Below are 18,029 nucleotides of genomic sequence, written 5' to 3'. Positions count from 1 at the left end.
GCTTGTGACCTGAACTGGCACATTTTCAGTTTGAATGGCTGCGACTGCTTACTGCCATATTGGAAAATCAGATTTTGCTGCAATCAAGTGAGCAATAAATACAGTCAGCAGAGATCCAAAGTCAGAAAGTTCTAGTTGCTTTTCCAAAAATAATTCAAGATAAAACAAAATTATTGAATTTTTCCTCATAAATAACTCCAGTCTGTTGTTAAAGAAAATGTTTGCTTCTGTGTGAAGCAACCCTGTCTGAAAAATTCAAGTTTGTGTTTAAAACACAAACTTTTAAAATGACACTGGGAATAAGCATCTCTATGTCTGGCTAATTTCTCAATTCTGTAAAACTAAAAAGAAGTCTGCAGGATTAGAGAGGAAACTTAAGAGTCATTGTTCCAGTGACCCTGTGCTGCTTCCAGTGGTTTAGAAATGGAATTTCCAGGTGGAAATTTTATTTCCACTTGGACAAAAGTAACTACCAGGAGTATGGTAATCCAGCATCTTTTTATGCCAGATTAGAGACAGAAGTTTAAAATTGCAGTCAATACTTGACCCCGGAGATTTTGTGAAAAGTTCCAAACATAACCTGAAAGCATGGAAGAGTAACCAGCATCTCAGAATCAGAGAACATTTGAGGTAAATGTTTGGCCAATTAGGATGTCAAAACATTTATTTTGATCTCAGCTCATTTTCTGTTACAGACACATTTTTTTGGCATCCTTGACAAAGACCTATAAAAATTTAAGATGAAACAGTTTTGTTGCAGTAAGACAGTCGAAACACCTTTTAATTTCTTTAATATTAACACATTAATTAATTATCATACCAAAAAATAAATAAATAATTATGTTGTGAAAATCACTGGTGGAAGAATTATTTGTATCTCTGCAGTTTAAGCTTTGCACAACACTTATTGTTGAACTGCCTATCTGTTTTTGATCCTTCTGCTGCTCAAAGATCCAGTGATGCCTCATTCAGTTTCCTGGCAGAGGCCAGCAGAAGTTTACTTTTAAATCATCCAGGACTGCAGAGATCCATGACGCCTTTTACCATGGCTCTCCGGCCTTTCAAAGACAAACAACCTCAAACATCACAGATTCTTTTTCAAATATTTATCCATTGTTGCACATATGATTTGATGTGAAACAAATACTGTTTCTGAAAAGCTCAATCATGGTCTAATTTGACCAAAGCATGTAGCTTCAGGTAAAGTCTAAAAGGCATTCATCAAATTTTACATCTTCACGTGTTTTGAACAGTACATTTCAGGCATGTTCCCCAAACAACCTTTTGTCATACAGGGATAAAATTCTTCTGATAGACACATTTCATGTAAACTGAAAGTAGCATTAAATCTAGAAGTGCATTAGTTAAAGACAATTATTTCTTAACATTGTATTTTCCTCCTACTAAATGTATGACTATATTTAGTCATATATTACTATACAAGATTCATTTAATTTAAAGTATTTTTCATATAATTACCAGTGATTCCAATACATTAATCATCATCTACATTCCTTATTGGCTGCTTACACAGGTCAAGTGTCTTTTTTGTAAAAAAAAAAAAATAGAACTAAAAAAAGATAAACTAAATGTCCCTCAGGTAGTTTATTCTGGGATGAGTGGCTCTGGAACAAAAAATGTAGGACAGTAGGAAAGAAAACAATGAAGCTTTGAGTCTTACTTGGCAGCAGGACGTGTGGATGTGTCCTGCAGATCTCCTGGGTCAAACAGCTGCGACCCTTTAAGTCCCAACTCCTCACAGCCTCGCAGAAAAACACTCAGGTTGTCCTATGCGGAAAGGAAACAAACAGCAGGTTAAAATCAAAGCATGCAATAACTGCCCATAATAGTCTGTTTTAGTGATAAAAATAAACTGCAATATTCAAGAGCAGCTCATGACTGCAATCAGGTCATTATTAGCATTTTCTGTGCATAAATATATCAAAAAGCTTTTTGAGCTTTTAGGCCAGCCAGGTAAGTTTCACATCAAAGTTCTGATAAAAATCCAAAGTTTTCTGCATCTTTAAGCCAAACAAGCCATCTGCCTCTGGTTAGAATGAAAATCTGGATACCTGTTGAATGAAAGGTGACACCACCAGATTTTACTCCTGAGTTTTGGACATCTTTTTTATATTCCACCAACTTTCACTCTTCAGCTTCTGGTTTGAGAAAAATATTTTCAACCTTATAATCGGTCATCAGGCCCCCTTTCTCACTGGTCATTCCTCTCCTCCATTGCTTAGATTTCACTTTGCTCCGATCGCTGCAGTCCTTCGCTCTTCCCCTGTGTATGCTCTGACAATGTCTTTGTTGGATGCAACCTGAGTCAGGTTCTCTCATGTTCCCAGGTACTCCCCCTCTCTCTCACTAACTCTCTCTTTGTGTTTGTTTCAGAGGGCTGCAACTAAAGCCCTTCCCTCTCTTTCCCTCTCAGGGTGTCACCATTTCCTCTTCACCTCAATTGTGCAAAGCCCCATTTCCCTCTTATATAATTATATTCATGGTTGACATAAGATTATTCATGTTATATATGAAAAGTGGATATAAGTGCAACCTTTGGGATTTGCAGCAAAACTTTGAGCAAAAGGATATTTGTTTTAGTTTTCTACACTTGTATGGCTGCAAACATAAGCATAGCATGGAAAACACTTGTTCTCACGGTCCTTTTGCACTTGGAGCAAAACACTGCCTCGAAACCCACCCTGCAGCTTCCTGTGTTTTTGGGACGGGGCCATCTGTGCTCTCCTGGTGGGGGAATCCCACCCACAGATTGACACACACACACCCACACCCACCCACCCACCCAGGCACGCACGCACGCACGCACACACACACACACACACACACACACACACACACACACACACACACACACACACACACACACACACACACACACACACACACACACACACACACACACACACATCTCTCCACAAACGGACTCAGCAGTTTCTTCAATCAGTTTAACTTCGGAAAGGGCACACCAAAGCTGGGATCAACTGGACCGCATACAAAATCATTATTATTTTTTTTGTTTTTAGAGTATCAGCACATCCATCAACCTGCTCTGTTGGTTTCAAGTCCTTCTAATGAGATGTCACAGAAATGTAACCAGTTTTCTTCTGCTGCATGCAGAGTTGTGGATGTGCCCTTCCCCCACCTGTTGCTACGTACTGTCAAAAACCTGGTTGAATAAGGCTGTTAAACGTTTCCTTACCTTGCACAAAAGACAAGTGCAAACAAAATAAATAAATCCATTGAATCATTATGAAAATATTCCTTTGCAAGTTTTCGTTGTTTTTGTTTTTAACATGACAGATTTCTTCAGTTTATTTCACTTTCAATAGGCAGTTTGGAGTTTTTCACATGACAAATTCTCTGCCAGAAAGTAAGATCAACAACGAGCTCTGATCTTCATATTGGGGGGTCATTGGCTTAGAAATAACAAAATCAGACACTATTAAGTGACAAAACACCAAATTGCAAAAAATTTTGGGCCCCTATGTGAGCTGGGTGTTTTGTTAGACAGGAGGCAGGAAACTGGGAGTCTACCTACACAGATGAGTGACAGCTGAATATGTTTGTAGAAAGACTGCAAGATCGAAGGTCAACAAAAAGTTTTGGTTACTTCAGTCAAAAAAAAAAAGAAAAAATAACCTTAAGAAAAGTCAGCAGAACTCCAACAATATGGTAACATAATGGAAACCAAGTCAGACTTCCTGCACAGCAAAATGACACACCACATAATTGCCTGGCAGAAAGTAAAATAATTTGAGATGAACCAAGAAGTTTGTTTCTGACAGGAAATGAGACAGGCTTCTTAACAAACCAATGTAATAAGAGCATCAAATATAATTAAAAAAAGCATCAAAACAAAGGAAAATGTTCCAAAACAAAACATAAAATAAAGCAAGACATCTAATGCTCAATTCTAATAGTTTTTGTCAGGGAGGAAGCATTGTTTCAAACACATGAAACATTTTAAGTGAGAGAAAACTTCATCTTGACGCAGAAAACTATGAAAAACAGAATTTCAAGATTCTAAAAAGCATAATTTTTTTATAGGTATTTTTGGTTTTGTTGGCCTTTATTTCACTGTAGATTGATAGGAAAATGGATTATGAGAGAGGGAGAAGGCATGCGGCTAAGGTCAATGGACCGTGACTCGAACCCGTGGCAGTGACTCGAGGACAGAGACCTCTGTACGTGGGTCTCACGCTCTGCCCACTGCGCCACCACTGCACCCCAAGAAGCACACATTTTTCATAAAAATCAGATTAGCTGGAATTTAAAACTAATCATGCCATTTGCATGATTATTGTAAAAATACCAGCTTTAAATGATCTACATGACTGGCAAGGAGTGCTTTTTGAAAATGAGAATTACTGCTCATTATCTTGGAAGGGAATCTCTCGCTGAAGTGACTATTTACACTGAAAAACACAAGAGAATTCATAGTAGGATGAAAACAGCTACCGCGGTCACAGAGGTCAAACTGCCAAAAGCCAGGAGGTGGTTGTTCTAATTACAAAACTGTCTAAACCCCACAGAGACTTATTTTCCCATTAGTCTCCAAACAGGAAGAGGAAGGGGGGAGGGTTGTGTTTTATTACGATAGGGCAGATAACAGCAAACTCCTTGTTTATGTGTTTCTCACCTCTATAATCACAGCCAAGACAAAGGAGAAAGGTGTGCAAAAGCAACAGCATTATGAAACTCAGAGAGAATAAAGGGACCCATTGTTCAAACATAAAAAACCCTCGAAGGCGTAAGGTTCTTTTAACATTACTTTTTATGTCGAATTACTTATGTAAACATGTCTTTCCAGGAGATTGTTTATTGTCCCTTTGGGCCAATTATTAATGGCTAATTCCTGTTTTTTCTGGTCTTGTAATTGTGTACTGTAAATGATTGGATGGTTTCTGTTAATGTTGTTTTATGATTCAGTGATTTGTGCTTCAGATAAAACAATATATTTAAAAAAAGATGCATTTAGCAAAATAAAATGACCAGAATGACTTTAAATGTTGTATGAGACTCAGTAATCCTGATTAATTCAAACTCTGTGTTGCTCTTCCTTGGGTAGGCAGAAAACCTCCCACCCACTATGAAAATAATACAAAGGATGGTCTTGCAAAACAAAGCACACCTACCCCCAAATTTCCTGCACTGATGAGTGATTGTTCTTTTTTTTTCAAAGTTTAGTATTTTTTTACCTTAAGATAGAGTGCATCATAAAGTACTGCTTGTGAAAATCCAGAAAAAACTCACTGGCAGCAACTTAGACAAGAAGATATATCCACCCACCCTGAACATGTTGGATTCAGCCATGATTCTCTAAGTTCTAATGTTTATCATAGAACTAATATTTTCTAATTACAATTCCTCACTTGAAATCCTGACAAATTTAACAAGCAACCCTTATATGTGAGTTACAAAGGTTTTTATCTAACTTCATTAACAATATTTCGTTTTTTACTCCATCACATTGAACATTTGTATTTAGAGGTCAGATTAGTAAAGACTAACTCTTATAATTTTCTTGAAAGCAACTCTTGGAATCTCTTCAAAAGTAAAAGCAGTAATTTAAAATGAAGTGTGAGTTGAGCTCCCATGCTATCAACTTTCTTAGTCTCTGTTTATATGTGAGCGTCGGTCTTGAATGGCTGCTTCATTCAAATCAAGGTCATAGGTCGTAATGAAAGAACTCTACTGTATTTGACTAGATTCTGCTGAAAACTATCAGGGTTGAGATATACTTCAATTCACAAGCTCTCTTTCAAAGAGACTCAAACTGAGAATTCCTCAGAGAAACCAGAGCAACCACAGACAACAACATGTAATATTCATATTTCTGAAAAAAGAAACTTCTCTCACATCTGGAATGAAATGGGTATTCTGGTTAAACAAAAGCAGTGTAAAACTGGGAGACGGAGCTTTTTATAAACTGGTGTATTTCTCCAGGTTGTTAGCAGACAGGATGTTTATTGATAATCTGATTTTGTGAAGAACTTTCTGAATGAGGATTTGCTGTCATGCATTACTGGATGTATTTTCTATCATCAGACGGAACCTGACATCATTCATCTGCAGGCATTTGTAATTTAAAGCTCACTGCACTCCTGGTAGCTTAAGATGCAACTCCTTTTAAAGCCAGAGATTCACTTTGCAATGCTTCAAAAATAGACAAACATGCATCATTTTTCAACCTCATTCCTTCATGATACACCATGAAATGACACAGAGAGCTCAAACTACGTTTGCATGTTATCTAGAGGTCGTCAATATATTGTGTGATGGTTTGAATTAGTGTCTCTTGAAAAATATTGACGTCTATTTGTATTCGCTGAATGTTGCAGAGACGTGTCCATACTGCTTAGAAAATATTGTTTTAAATTTGTGACATATTGTGCAGCTCTTGCATATCTAAATCTGAGAATTTTAGTGCGTTTTCAAATTTAATAAAAATATGTGAATGAGAGATTTACTTAAAAGGTTGAAAATTATTTTTTAAATTTATTTATGGTTAATCAGATTATGCATAACTCTAGTAGATACAGCATGTTCTCAAAAAACTGAAATAAACTAAAATAGTTTCAAAATTTTAGTTTTGAAACAATTTAGTTTTGAAACTCATGGAACCAAGTTATAGCAGGTATTTTATTTTTACATGTGTGCATTTACAATTGAATAATACACAATATATGTGACAATGAAGTAGAAAACAAATTTTGAAATTGTTCATTTTGGTGTCATTTTTGTACACTAAAAAAACCTCAGTTTGGCAGGAGTATGTTGACTTTTATTCAATCCATTGAACCATAGAAATCCAGTCACAAAATATATTTTGCACTTTCATGACATAATATAATATGATGACAGGTTACAGAAAATCTTACCTTCAGACAATCAACTATTGGAACTTGTATTAAAGAAACAGAAGCAGAAAATGAGGGCTTATATATATTTAGGCATTATGCTAAAGATGACAAATAGCTACCAGAAGTATGGGAAAACATGCAGGCAAGCCCAGAGGTTGTTCTAAGTTCATGGTGAAAGGCTGTAAATTTGAATATAAAAGAGAAGAACTTACCAGGCCAGCTATTGGTGTTGGCAGTCGGTTAATTTTCTTTACCAAGCCAGGCCTAATGGAGCTCAGTAACCTCATGAAAAGAAAGCAAATGCAGAGTAATCAATGCAGATCTTCAAGTGAATTTAGAGAAAAGCAGAATCCGAACTTGAAACAGGAGCTGATAGCAAGTTGTGATTAAAAGCTCAAACATTGACAACAAAGAATCTGTGCAAACAACCTCAAGGCCTCATAGTGCCTTCTTGAAGACTGATAAAGATAAAGACTCTAAATCAGACAACTGGGTCTGAACTTCTCCTTTTCACCTTTGAACTTACAGGATTAAGAAGGTCAAACTCATAAAACTGTTGTAAAATTTGAACTCTGACTACCACATGTTTTAAAAAGGTACAGCTGTTCCTTAGTGGGAACATATCGTTTATCCCACTTTGGTTACCACACCACAAAATAATTTCAAACTCCAACATGTTCAGAATCAGATATAACTTAAGGAGTGTTTTGAAGAAATATGGTTATTTTCTTCCATAAAGGAGCTCAGACTGCATATAGTGACCAGATAAAAAGAAAGGAATACTAGACTTTCTAATTTGTTAATTAAATCTATTCAAGAATGTTGACTAATTAAAATTACTGGCATAAATCAAGATACAGGATGTTGCTTTAAACCTAATGTGTCCAATGTTGCATTATAACAAGACAATTGAGTTTTCTAGAGCTTTTGTAACAGAAAAATGTCAGACAGCAGAAGAAAATGTGCCTGTACATATAATGCTTTGCAAAAAAATATTCACTCTGCTTGAACTTTTTTCTGTAAATTTTTGCAGAATATTATGTAAAAGACCAACATACAGTGAAAAATAGTTATGAAGTACAAGGGAAAGTATACATGGATTTTAAAATATTTTACAAACTCAAATCTGAAAGGTGTGGAGCGCACATGCATTTTCCTGTGACAAGACTTTGTGAACCACGTTTCACTCCAGTCACAGCTACAGTCTTTTCAGGTACATCTGACAGGTTTAGGTTTGAACATCTTGGAAATTAACATTTTTACCAAATCTTTGTCAAATAGCGCACTTCTCAAGTGTGAGGTTTTAGGGTTAAATTTGACTGGGCCATTCTAACACAAGCATGAATTAATCTGAAGCATTCAACTCTTCATCTATGTTTAAATCATAGCGAGGCAGTTCTGTCTAAGTAGGTTTGCACTGGTGATAATGCAAAAATCCAGATTCATTTTCTTTTCACTCTGCGATTGCACCCTAAATTGTTCATGTCTACCATCCAGCCCTCCATGGTTTATACCTCACATAGGACAAACAACCATGCACACACAGATTCATACCTAATTGATTTAAAACTAACAGTCATGCTTTTGCACTGTGGTAGGAAGCCAAATGTAGAGAGCATATATTTTGTTTCACAGTGACATGCATAAATGCAGAGGGTAATCTTTTTTATTTTTATTTAATTTGTATTTTTTTTGCAATCTCTCATCACGCAAGAAGCAATCTTTTCTTTGGGTAAACTATAGCGCATTCCTAACATCCATGAAGAAACAGCTTTGCAGTCCCGGATCTCCCTCCCTGTCTTGCATTTCAAACTTTTGTGTCTGTTTTCATCAGAGGAAGCACCGTAATGACCCTTCCTTGTGAAGGGAAAGCCCCCTCTCCTGGTTTCGTAGTATTAGGTATCAGCGGACCTGTGATGTCGACCGCATTCCAGCAGTCAATATGAGAAAAAGTACCATACAGTGCCTGTATAGCATCCTCTGGATGTTTTCTCCTTTTAATTCCTTTTACAAATCAATCATGAACAATGAAATACAGAAGGGAAGGAGGAAGGGGGATTGACCTAATATGTAAATAATAATTAAAAAAAACATTCAATGTTAAAATGACAAACAAAAATACTAAACATAAAACCTGTTACATTACAGATTCTGCTGTCTTTATGCTACAATCACTTGAGACACAGTCACTGCACTCAGCTGACCTCCATTCCACGGTAGTTGCCGTGACTCGATGTCAATGGACAGTGAAAAGTCATGCATTAGTGCTATTGTCTTCCCCATTGCCACTTTGAAAGTTGATTCAGCTCCTCCTGCAATTCTGCAAAATAATTCATAGTGACTAAACTAACAGTCATCCAGGGAAGCCTGAGTACCCACAGTGGGCTCAGGCAGTAAAGGGAGAAGACCCCAGCCTGGGATTCAAACTCATGACTTTCTTGCAGGAAAGAAACAGTGGCAACAACTGTGACATTGTAGAATTTAACCTATTTAACCTATTCTTTGAAAACTCGATGTGCATTTTTACAAAATGATAGATAAAACAAAATGTAGCAAAAATCTAAAAGAACATATTGATAAGGTGGGGTCCACAAATAAACTAGATGCTTCTCACTGACTTATGCTGAAGATAGAAAAAAGACAAAAAGAAATAGTCATAATCATCATAGTTAGATAGAGAGCTAAACAAATGCAGGAAAAACTTACTCGCACAGCAGAATCCCGTTCTCTAAACCTCCTCGGAAATCCTTGTCACCAAAGCACCGTCCAGTGGCAGCCTACAGATTGAACAACAGCAGTGAGTCACTCAATTATAACACCAAAAGGGCTGCAGATCATTCCAGGTTCACGGTGTGAACACTAGACACTAGACACATGGCCTGTCAGAAAACTACAAAACAAGAGCTGGAATTTTTCTCCTCACATTTTTATTCTTACCAGACATGAGCACAAACACAACAGTTGTATATCACGTCCCTCTGCAGTGTAACAGCTCTAAACACTAACAAGCTTGACATAAGCTGCAATCATCCTGACCAAATGGCTGCGACGGGCTAATGTGTTGTGACAGAGGATTTATCGGTTAATAGAGGCTCAGACCATCCGAGACAAAGTCAGTCTACGGGTTTCCTGACAACTGATCGTAAGACATGACTATGTGCAAACACATATTTGTTGAAGAAAGTCTTTTAGCAAACTGCTTTTCTTCAGTATACAATTTAAACAGTTGCAGTCCCTCCACCCCCAGATCATAAAACATTTATCTTGTGAGATTGAACATTTCATGAATGGTTCTTACATCTAACATGAACTCAAGCATCTTTAGAGACAAAGTAAACAACATAATGAAAAGATGTGGCATGCGCCAAAGAATGTGCTGTCGAATGACTTCCAGTCTCATTTAAGATCCATTTATTCTGCATGAAAAGAAGAGACGTCTTTTGGTTCGCTGCTAAGGAAGCCAAAACAATTACAAGATTAAATTTCCTGAGTGTTTTTTTTTACATTTATTTACACAGCTGTGGGAAGAGTGCAGATTTGTAGAGTATTTGGCCGAGTGCTTTTATCAGGTTTTCGGGTCTCTGTGGATTCCGGAGGGGCCACAAATGAAACAGACTGCGGTGTGACACCAAGTAGGGCAAAAGGTAGGCTCTGAATCATAACAGACATCATATTTTGTGTTTATTTGTCCTTGTGTTAAGCCACTCCTGAAACAGAGAAAATGTCAGAAGCATCTTATATGGGTTAAGAAGAAAAATAATTAAACTATAGTTCTGTTGTTCCAGTTTGGGATACGAGTGTATCCAATATCTAAAAATGAGTGTGATCATGAATGTAGACTGATTCTAAAAGAACACCAATGTCCCCAAACATAAAATATGACTAAAATTTTAATACAAAAAATGTCCTGACAATATGAGACATTCTGGAAAAAAAAGTGCTCCTCTGGCTCCTTCCTGCAGTCCTACTGCCATCTGCAGAAATGCTCCCAGTAAGTGTCCCAACACTATTATAGTGTTGGGACATAGTGACAGTTTTAAAATATATGTAAAAAATTTATATATAAGAATGAGCTAAATCTGCCACAGGTCTATTTCTTAAAAGAGGTGATAAAGAACTGACAGTGGGAATATTTGTCTGATCATAAAATAAAATCAAGCATAAAGAATCAATGGCAGCTGTGATGGAACCAGCAACAATAATAAATAAATAAAAATAAATAAATAAATAAATAAATAAATAAATAAATAAATAAAAATAAAGTTTTTCACATCAAATTTCTGAAAGGAGGGATGAATCCAGAGCTGGAAAAGTCTGGATCTGAAAGTGAAGCACGGTCATACAGCAGAGTATTCAATTAAAAAGAGGAATGTGTTGCTTTTGTTGTTTTCAGTGGAATGTCGCTCAAAATGTTTCACAAACAAGCGCATAACTCCCCCTGGCTTTGTTTTCCACCTATTCACTTCCTTCCCTTTGGGAAACCTTCATGTCTAGACCAAAGTCCTTCTTATGAAGCAGCGGTTCCCTTCACTCTGGCATTTGCAAGGAAATGAACGCGCTGCTGATTTAGGAAAACACAAATAATCTTTGCAGAACTAAGCTTTTGACAAATCCAGTTTCCCTAGGAGGGTTTGTGATTCAGATCACTTTGATAAAATATAAATCACAAAACAGACACCTTGCTCCTCTACAGTTGGTTCATATCTGATTGAGATTCCCAATTGTCTTTGCTGGAAGGATGTCAAGAAAAAATTAAATGCAACACAGATCGTTCAATCAATATAACAATATCAAAACTTTTTCTGTTGAATAGCCACAGAGTTCATGACTCCAGAGTGTTGCTCCCAGTCAGAAACAGATCACTTCATTTCTTTGATTATGATGACCATTCAATGAAAACAGACAGAAGTAACCTGAGAAACCCAGAACTTTACAGCTACCTAAACCAAATTGGACACCAATAAGCATTCAGAATGGCTGGGACTCCTTGACCTGGGGAACGAAAACTCTAGTTACTTCAAGGCCCCTGAGGCTAGGCCTTTTGCAGATCTGACATTGTGAGCCTAAAGGCTGTTGAACATAAACAGAAACTTGCTCTCAACCCCAACAGGCCTGTTTTCCAGCACCATGCCTGCTCTGAATCCACATGCCTGCTTTGCAGTCAAACGCATTCTGCATTAAAGCCCAACAAGTTAAGTGTATTGCATAATCCAACAAAGCACACATAAATCACAGAACGCACGTAAACACATCTTCTGGGCAGCAGCCAATAATCTTGTTAATTCATCTTGGCAAGATCTGGAACTGTGAAAGCTTCTGGTTCTAAAAAAACAAAACAAAGACAAGGGAGTCCAGCCTGCTAACATAGGACACAAAGCTGATAAAATGAGCAGCGGGGTGAAACACAAACAGCTTTCTGGCTTTGTGATTAGACATCCAGTGTTTTATTTCCAGAAACAACTTCCTGTTGCTTTCATTACCAGAAACCAAAACATTTTGTGGCACAGAACTAACTATAAATGTGTTACATTTTCACATGCATCATCGATTCAGATCAGAGGGTTTGCATGAGTGGTCCTTGTGACGGAGCATTAGAGGGGATCCAGCCAACACTTAAACCTCCAACGAGTTCAGCCACAGGTCAGGAGTGGTATCTGCCTACAATCAGTCATCTGGACCTTTTCTCAACGGTCACCACTGCCACCCCTGTGGGGGTCTTTCATGGAAGCATTTGATTCCTCAGAAATCTACCTTCTGAAAAGGGAAGGGCAATGAGAAATTGGTGAGTCAAGGTCCAGGACTGACTACAGATTTAACCTGAAAAATCTTTACATCTTCTTGCTTAAATTGGTTTGAGATTTGATTTTTGGTTTAGTTTTAAGGTCAGCATGACTAAATTTAACTAAATCACAGCAGTACATTGAAAGTATGCCACTTGTTATCGGTTTTAATAAATGGTTACCTGGTTGAATCAGACGTTTTGGTCCAACTGCCACTCACTGTATACTTTCTCTTTTGTGGGTTATTCTGTTAATCCAATAGATAACTATGGATGAAAATCACAGTTTATCAGCAGTGTTTAATAATTTCTCATCCAAGTTATTTAAATTCCTCTCTTTCCCATTCTCATGTTTGGTTTATACTGCACCAAGTTACCTGGATGTATTGCTGTCATGTGACTGGTTATTGACCAACAATTTAAAAGTTGTACCTAATAAAGTGCCTGAAGTCAGCAGAACAGACCTCAGATATACAACTGGAATCGGTGAGTAGAAACAGTACATTTTTATTAACTCTTGTTGGGTTCTCCCTGAGAAAACAGTCTCCTACCACCTTTTACAACCACTACAGAAAACATAAAATGTGTGTCTGAAAGGCAAAATTAGTTGTAAGTTTTTTTTCTTATTCCAAGATTTTCTCAAATTGCCAGAGATTTTCTGATTATGCCTGCTGAATTATTTTGGTACTAAAATCACCAGCTTCTTTTGCACAAAGATTGTTGAAGATGAATGTTCACCCCCCCCCCCAAACCCCCACTCCAACACACACACACACACACCCCCCCACACACACACACACACACACACTGACTTGCAAAAAATTAATAGACCCCCAATGGACCACACATAAAGCAAGTACTTAATCATTCAATACAGCCATTTTTGTCAGCATGTTTTCTTTTAGGCGGGATACAAGATGGATGACTTTAAAGGCAGCATGTGAACTCCTGAAGCCGTGAGACACGCTGAGTCCAAATAAAGGTTCACTGCTCAGGCCAGAGAAAGTGAACAAAAGTGAACTGGGATACAGGGATCATCACATGTATGAGAGGTTTATCTAATGTAATCACCATAGTATTAGATAGTGGAATTATCACTGGGCTGTGACAGACTAATCCCAGAGGAAGACAATACATTGTGATGCATCTAAACCTACTTGATGACAGAAGAGAATTTAGGTCTAACCTGCCTTAAAGAGCTCCTGCTTTAATGGATTATATCAGCTTTCATCTTGAAAGACCACCATGAAGTGCAAGAAAAACAGTCATCATCAAAAGAACAAATCTAAATTAACCATTCAGTATCCAGCTACAAAGTATTACATAATTTTCTAACATAAGACAACATAAGTACATATGTGTGGGACAATTATAAAACACTTTTCTAAAGGATTAATGGATAAATTAGAATGTGCCAATCACACCAAGCAAGCAGCAGCCATTATTGTTATGTAGAGAACAACAAACAATTCTCTAATTATTAGTTAAATAATGATATACAGTAACTTCTAGATGTATGCTTTCTTCTGGATGTTTTGCATTCTTTATGATTTATGTTGCCAAATTGTCTTCCTGACGTTTTTGCAGACATCTCCTCCTGCTGCAACCACTGCTCACTTTGTTGGAGTGGTTTGGGGATAGATGACAGCAATTACAAAAATATATAATTAGCAATGAGTCACATTATTGATCGGATTTGAATCAGCATGTACGATACAATGAAAGCAAGGTTGTTAACTTGGACGATATTCTGGCAAGTTAGTGATATTTCCACAGATGTGGACAAGACAGAGTACAAATCTGGTTGAGTCTGAAACATCAAAAGGCTGCACTATTGAATGCTGACAGGCATCACAAAACATCACATTTTAATAAGAGTGTTTACACTTTGAAGGCTTCTGTAAATGAAATGATTTTCTTAGGGTTATTAAAAACAGAAAGGCTCAATAAAAGTGTTGTGAGCTCAGAGTTTATGGTCCATAAAAAAAGTTTACAACACTGAAATCTGTTCTCCATTTTGGAGAATAAAAAGTACATTTATTTCTGCTTCAAAAAGATCAACTTGCTTTTATGTATTAAGAAACACAAACAAATGAATCTTTCTGCTGTCACTGTCTCATTTTTACCAGAAAAGCACAAATGTTCCCAGGCACACAGTGGATCCTGTGAGAGTCAGCTGGCGTGGGAAACCTTACACAAGCCCCGGTTAGTCATGAATTTCTCCTACTCAGCAAGACACACTGATTTCATCGCTGTATTTACGGTTCAGTTGTCAGCAGACGTTTGCAGTAAAAATAAATATTCAAACATAGTTATAATCAGCAATAAAATTATCACCACATAATAAAGTAATGGTCAAGCATATTCTGGACTCCAGAGTTCTGTGACTACTGGTCTGTGATCAGCGACAAGCTGCAGGAAAATGGTTTCTTATAGTTTTTTGGTGTCACACATCTGTCTCTGGAGATGAGTCCATCTGTCAAAAGGAACATACTGATTAGATTTTCAATTCATGGAGAAAATACAGAAACTTGGTTTTACTCTCTGATGTTTAAAGAATTGTCACTTGGAGCCAGGAAGATGTTTCCAAAAGGAGGTTTTGAACTTAACTTCATGCCTTTTTAATAAAACTACAGATAATTTGCAGTTTCTGCATGCAGATTCAAGAGATGTTACAACACTGTTCTATATGAACAAAATACAAAAAAAAAACAGGCTCATGTTTTATTGCTTGTGATTTTTATCACATGTAGTCTTTGAAGACTTAACACGTCTACCACACACTCCCACATCACCTCACATGCTAGTCTGTGCCATTTGTCCTCTGTCTCACTCACTGGTGTTATGTAGCTATTGGACCGTGGGTAAGAACCGCTTGGGCATTCAGAAACAACAGCCTTAAATTAAAATGGAGTTTCTAACTTTGTGAAATACGAACTGGATTTTACTTAAAGACCTATAACATATATCAATAGCAAACAACTGGCATTTTATCAGAAGAGGCTGCTCCCTCTTACAAATCTGTTTTCCTTGGAGCTTAAATTGCCTGAATTCCAAAACCCAGCTCCTTTTTTTATCCCTTTCCTTCCCTTTTACTTTTGATAAGCTCCGGTGATTGAACAAGACAAATTTCCTGTGACTGACATGGACTAGCCCTCATCTAAATGTCAGCTTTCTAGACTGTCTGTCCCGTTTACATCCTGATTAGAAGGTGGAACAATGTTTTTGTTGTGGATTAACTGCACTCCAAGTCTCCATTGGTGCCGTTCTCTGCCACCACGTTTCCTTCTAACATTTTACCCCCATGGGTTGACATCTTGGGGCATGAAGGACAAAGGAGGGGCTTCCTGGTTTTAGATTAGGCAGGCAGTCGCCAGGGAAAATTTTGATAAATTATTACAGAGGACAGACTTTGTTTTCCGCTTGTGAATTACAACTTATTTTTAATACCCACCAATTTTTTAGATAGCTATTTGTACAAATTCTGAAAGCTATCTGTTGTGCCAAACGTGGTGATTCATCGCATAAAATCCAAAAATGGTAGATGGTCAAATGATTACAGACTTGCTTTCTACCTGAACAGAATGCAACATTTTGTAGTCCCACTTTAAAAAGTGATAACAAAAACAAAACAGGGAAGATGCCTGGCTAACACTAAATTCTATTTGGGAACAATAAGTTTCTCATATTGCCACACTATGGAAAAAAAGTTAACTGAATCATTTTTCTAAAAGCAATAAGTTTGCTCTGAACTGAATTGCTCACTTGAAACAAGTTCAGATGGAAAATAAAGGTCACTGGTACTGGAGAAAATAAGCTGATGACCAAAACACTCCATCAAGATTGGTAGTATCAGATAAGCCTAAACTCTCCTACAATGCAAGTGGGAGGAATCCCCTTGATGAACTGGGATTTTCCCAACAGCTGCTGTGCAGAGTTCAGATACAATTGGTACTCTAGATTGTCAAAATACCAACACAATGCCAAATAGATTTAAACAAGGTTCATTCTCAAATATGGGCACAGTTTGATTTAAAAAGCTGTTATGTTATTGTATAATCTTATCTATCTGTGTCTATCTATCCAGGCAGTGGGTACACCTGCTCATACTGCTACATTTATTGGAAAGAAAAAAAAAACTCCAATGACTCTCCAGTCAGTTCTACACTTTTCACATTTTTAAGTTTTAAATCAGAGTTTCTCAATTCCAGTCATCAGGGTGCTGCCTTGCATATTTTAGTTGTGTCTCTGTTCCAGAACATCTTATTCAAGTGATTGCATGACCTCCTCTGCATGTCATCAACTGGTGCAGACACCTCTTAATCACCCACTTATTCAGGTCGGGTGTGTGGGAGAAAGGAAATGCCTAAAACATGTAGAGGTCCTTGAAGACTCGAACACTGTTTTATACCAAAATAAAATCTAATTTTTAAAAAAATGACAAGACTTCTTTGTTTACTGTTGTGACTTTAGAACCCGAATACCAGCTGAGCCATGATTTTAATGTACACCTCTAGAAGATGGATGAAGGTAAATACAGGGCGATCCTTCAGGAAAACCCGCTTGAAGCTGATCAACTGCAATTTTAGTTGACAAAATGTGAAAAACCAGTGCAAACTGCCAGTCGTTTATTCTGATTAAACTTGGAAAATCTACCTTTTCCTTGCTAAAGAAAGTGTACAAACCTATTTGGGAATTTTTCTGGAAATGAAAAAAAAAAGACATTAATGTATTAAAGAAAGGAATAGCTAACTTTAGTCAGATTGTGAATGTTACTTCACAAAGCAGAGTGGCAGACAAACAGATATTAGGTATTTTACTCAGTGGTATAAAAGTTTTATATTTGCTCTTTGAGTTGATTTTTGATTTTTTTTTTAAATCACAACTTCTCATTCACTTATGACTTTACGACAGTTAGCAGTTCACTAACTTTCATTCTTGTGCATTAACACCTTTACTAGAACCACTGCAATAGTTATACTTTTATTAATATTTTAAAATGAACCAGATGTTTCACCTTGCTCCTTGGAACGACAGTAAGCAGATGCTACAATGTAAGGAATACACACTGACCAACTCATGGAGTCCACAGAAAAGTACAACTTCACCATTTTTCTCATACCTGACAGGATTTTAGAGACAGGCTCTTCAAGAACCCGGATAGGAAACAAAGATCCTCGATATCGACACGGGTTCTCTGAGCTAAGCTACTTAAGCAGCGGGGCTTTTCCATGTGCTTCCCCTAGACTCCAATATCCTGCTGACAGCTTTCCTGACACACAAAACAACATCTCCCCAGTGGTCACACAAGGAGTGAAGTCAAACCTGACAGACAAGCAGGCGCCCTCATGTTGACCTAGTCCATA

At 37.2% G+C, this 18,029-nt stretch overlaps 1 protein-coding gene across 11 annotated transcripts in view; it reads right to left on the bottom strand.

The window, feature by feature from the left end:
• Nucleotides 1-18,029, bottom strand: part of LOC129360395 (LIM and calponin homology domains-containing protein 1-like) — a 67,551-nt gene that overhangs the window by 33,685 nt on the left and 15,837 nt on the right. For all 11 annotated transcript variants that reach the window (XM_055030573.1, XM_055030572.1, XM_055030576.1 and 8 more), the window contains exons 2-4: nt 9,591-9,661; nt 7,097-7,166; nt 1,682-1,788 (exon numbers count right to left, since the gene is read on the bottom strand). In XM_055030573.1, coding sequence (XP_054886548.1) covers nt 1,682-1,788; nt 7,097-7,166; nt 9,591-9,661 — 248 coding nt within the window. The remainder of the gene's footprint in view (nt 1-1,681; nt 1,789-7,096; nt 7,167-9,590; nt 9,662-18,029) is intronic.

Source organism: Poeciliopsis prolifica, unplaced genomic scaffold, assembly GCF_027474105.1.
Source record: "Poeciliopsis prolifica strain line A6 unplaced genomic scaffold, Auburn_PproV2 SCAFFOLD006, whole genome shotgun sequence".
NCBI lineage: Eukaryota > Metazoa > Chordata > Actinopteri > Cyprinodontiformes > Poeciliidae > Poeciliopsis > Poeciliopsis prolifica.
Note: the sequence above shows the minus strand (reverse complement) of the source record. Positions and strands in the feature narration are given on the sequence as shown.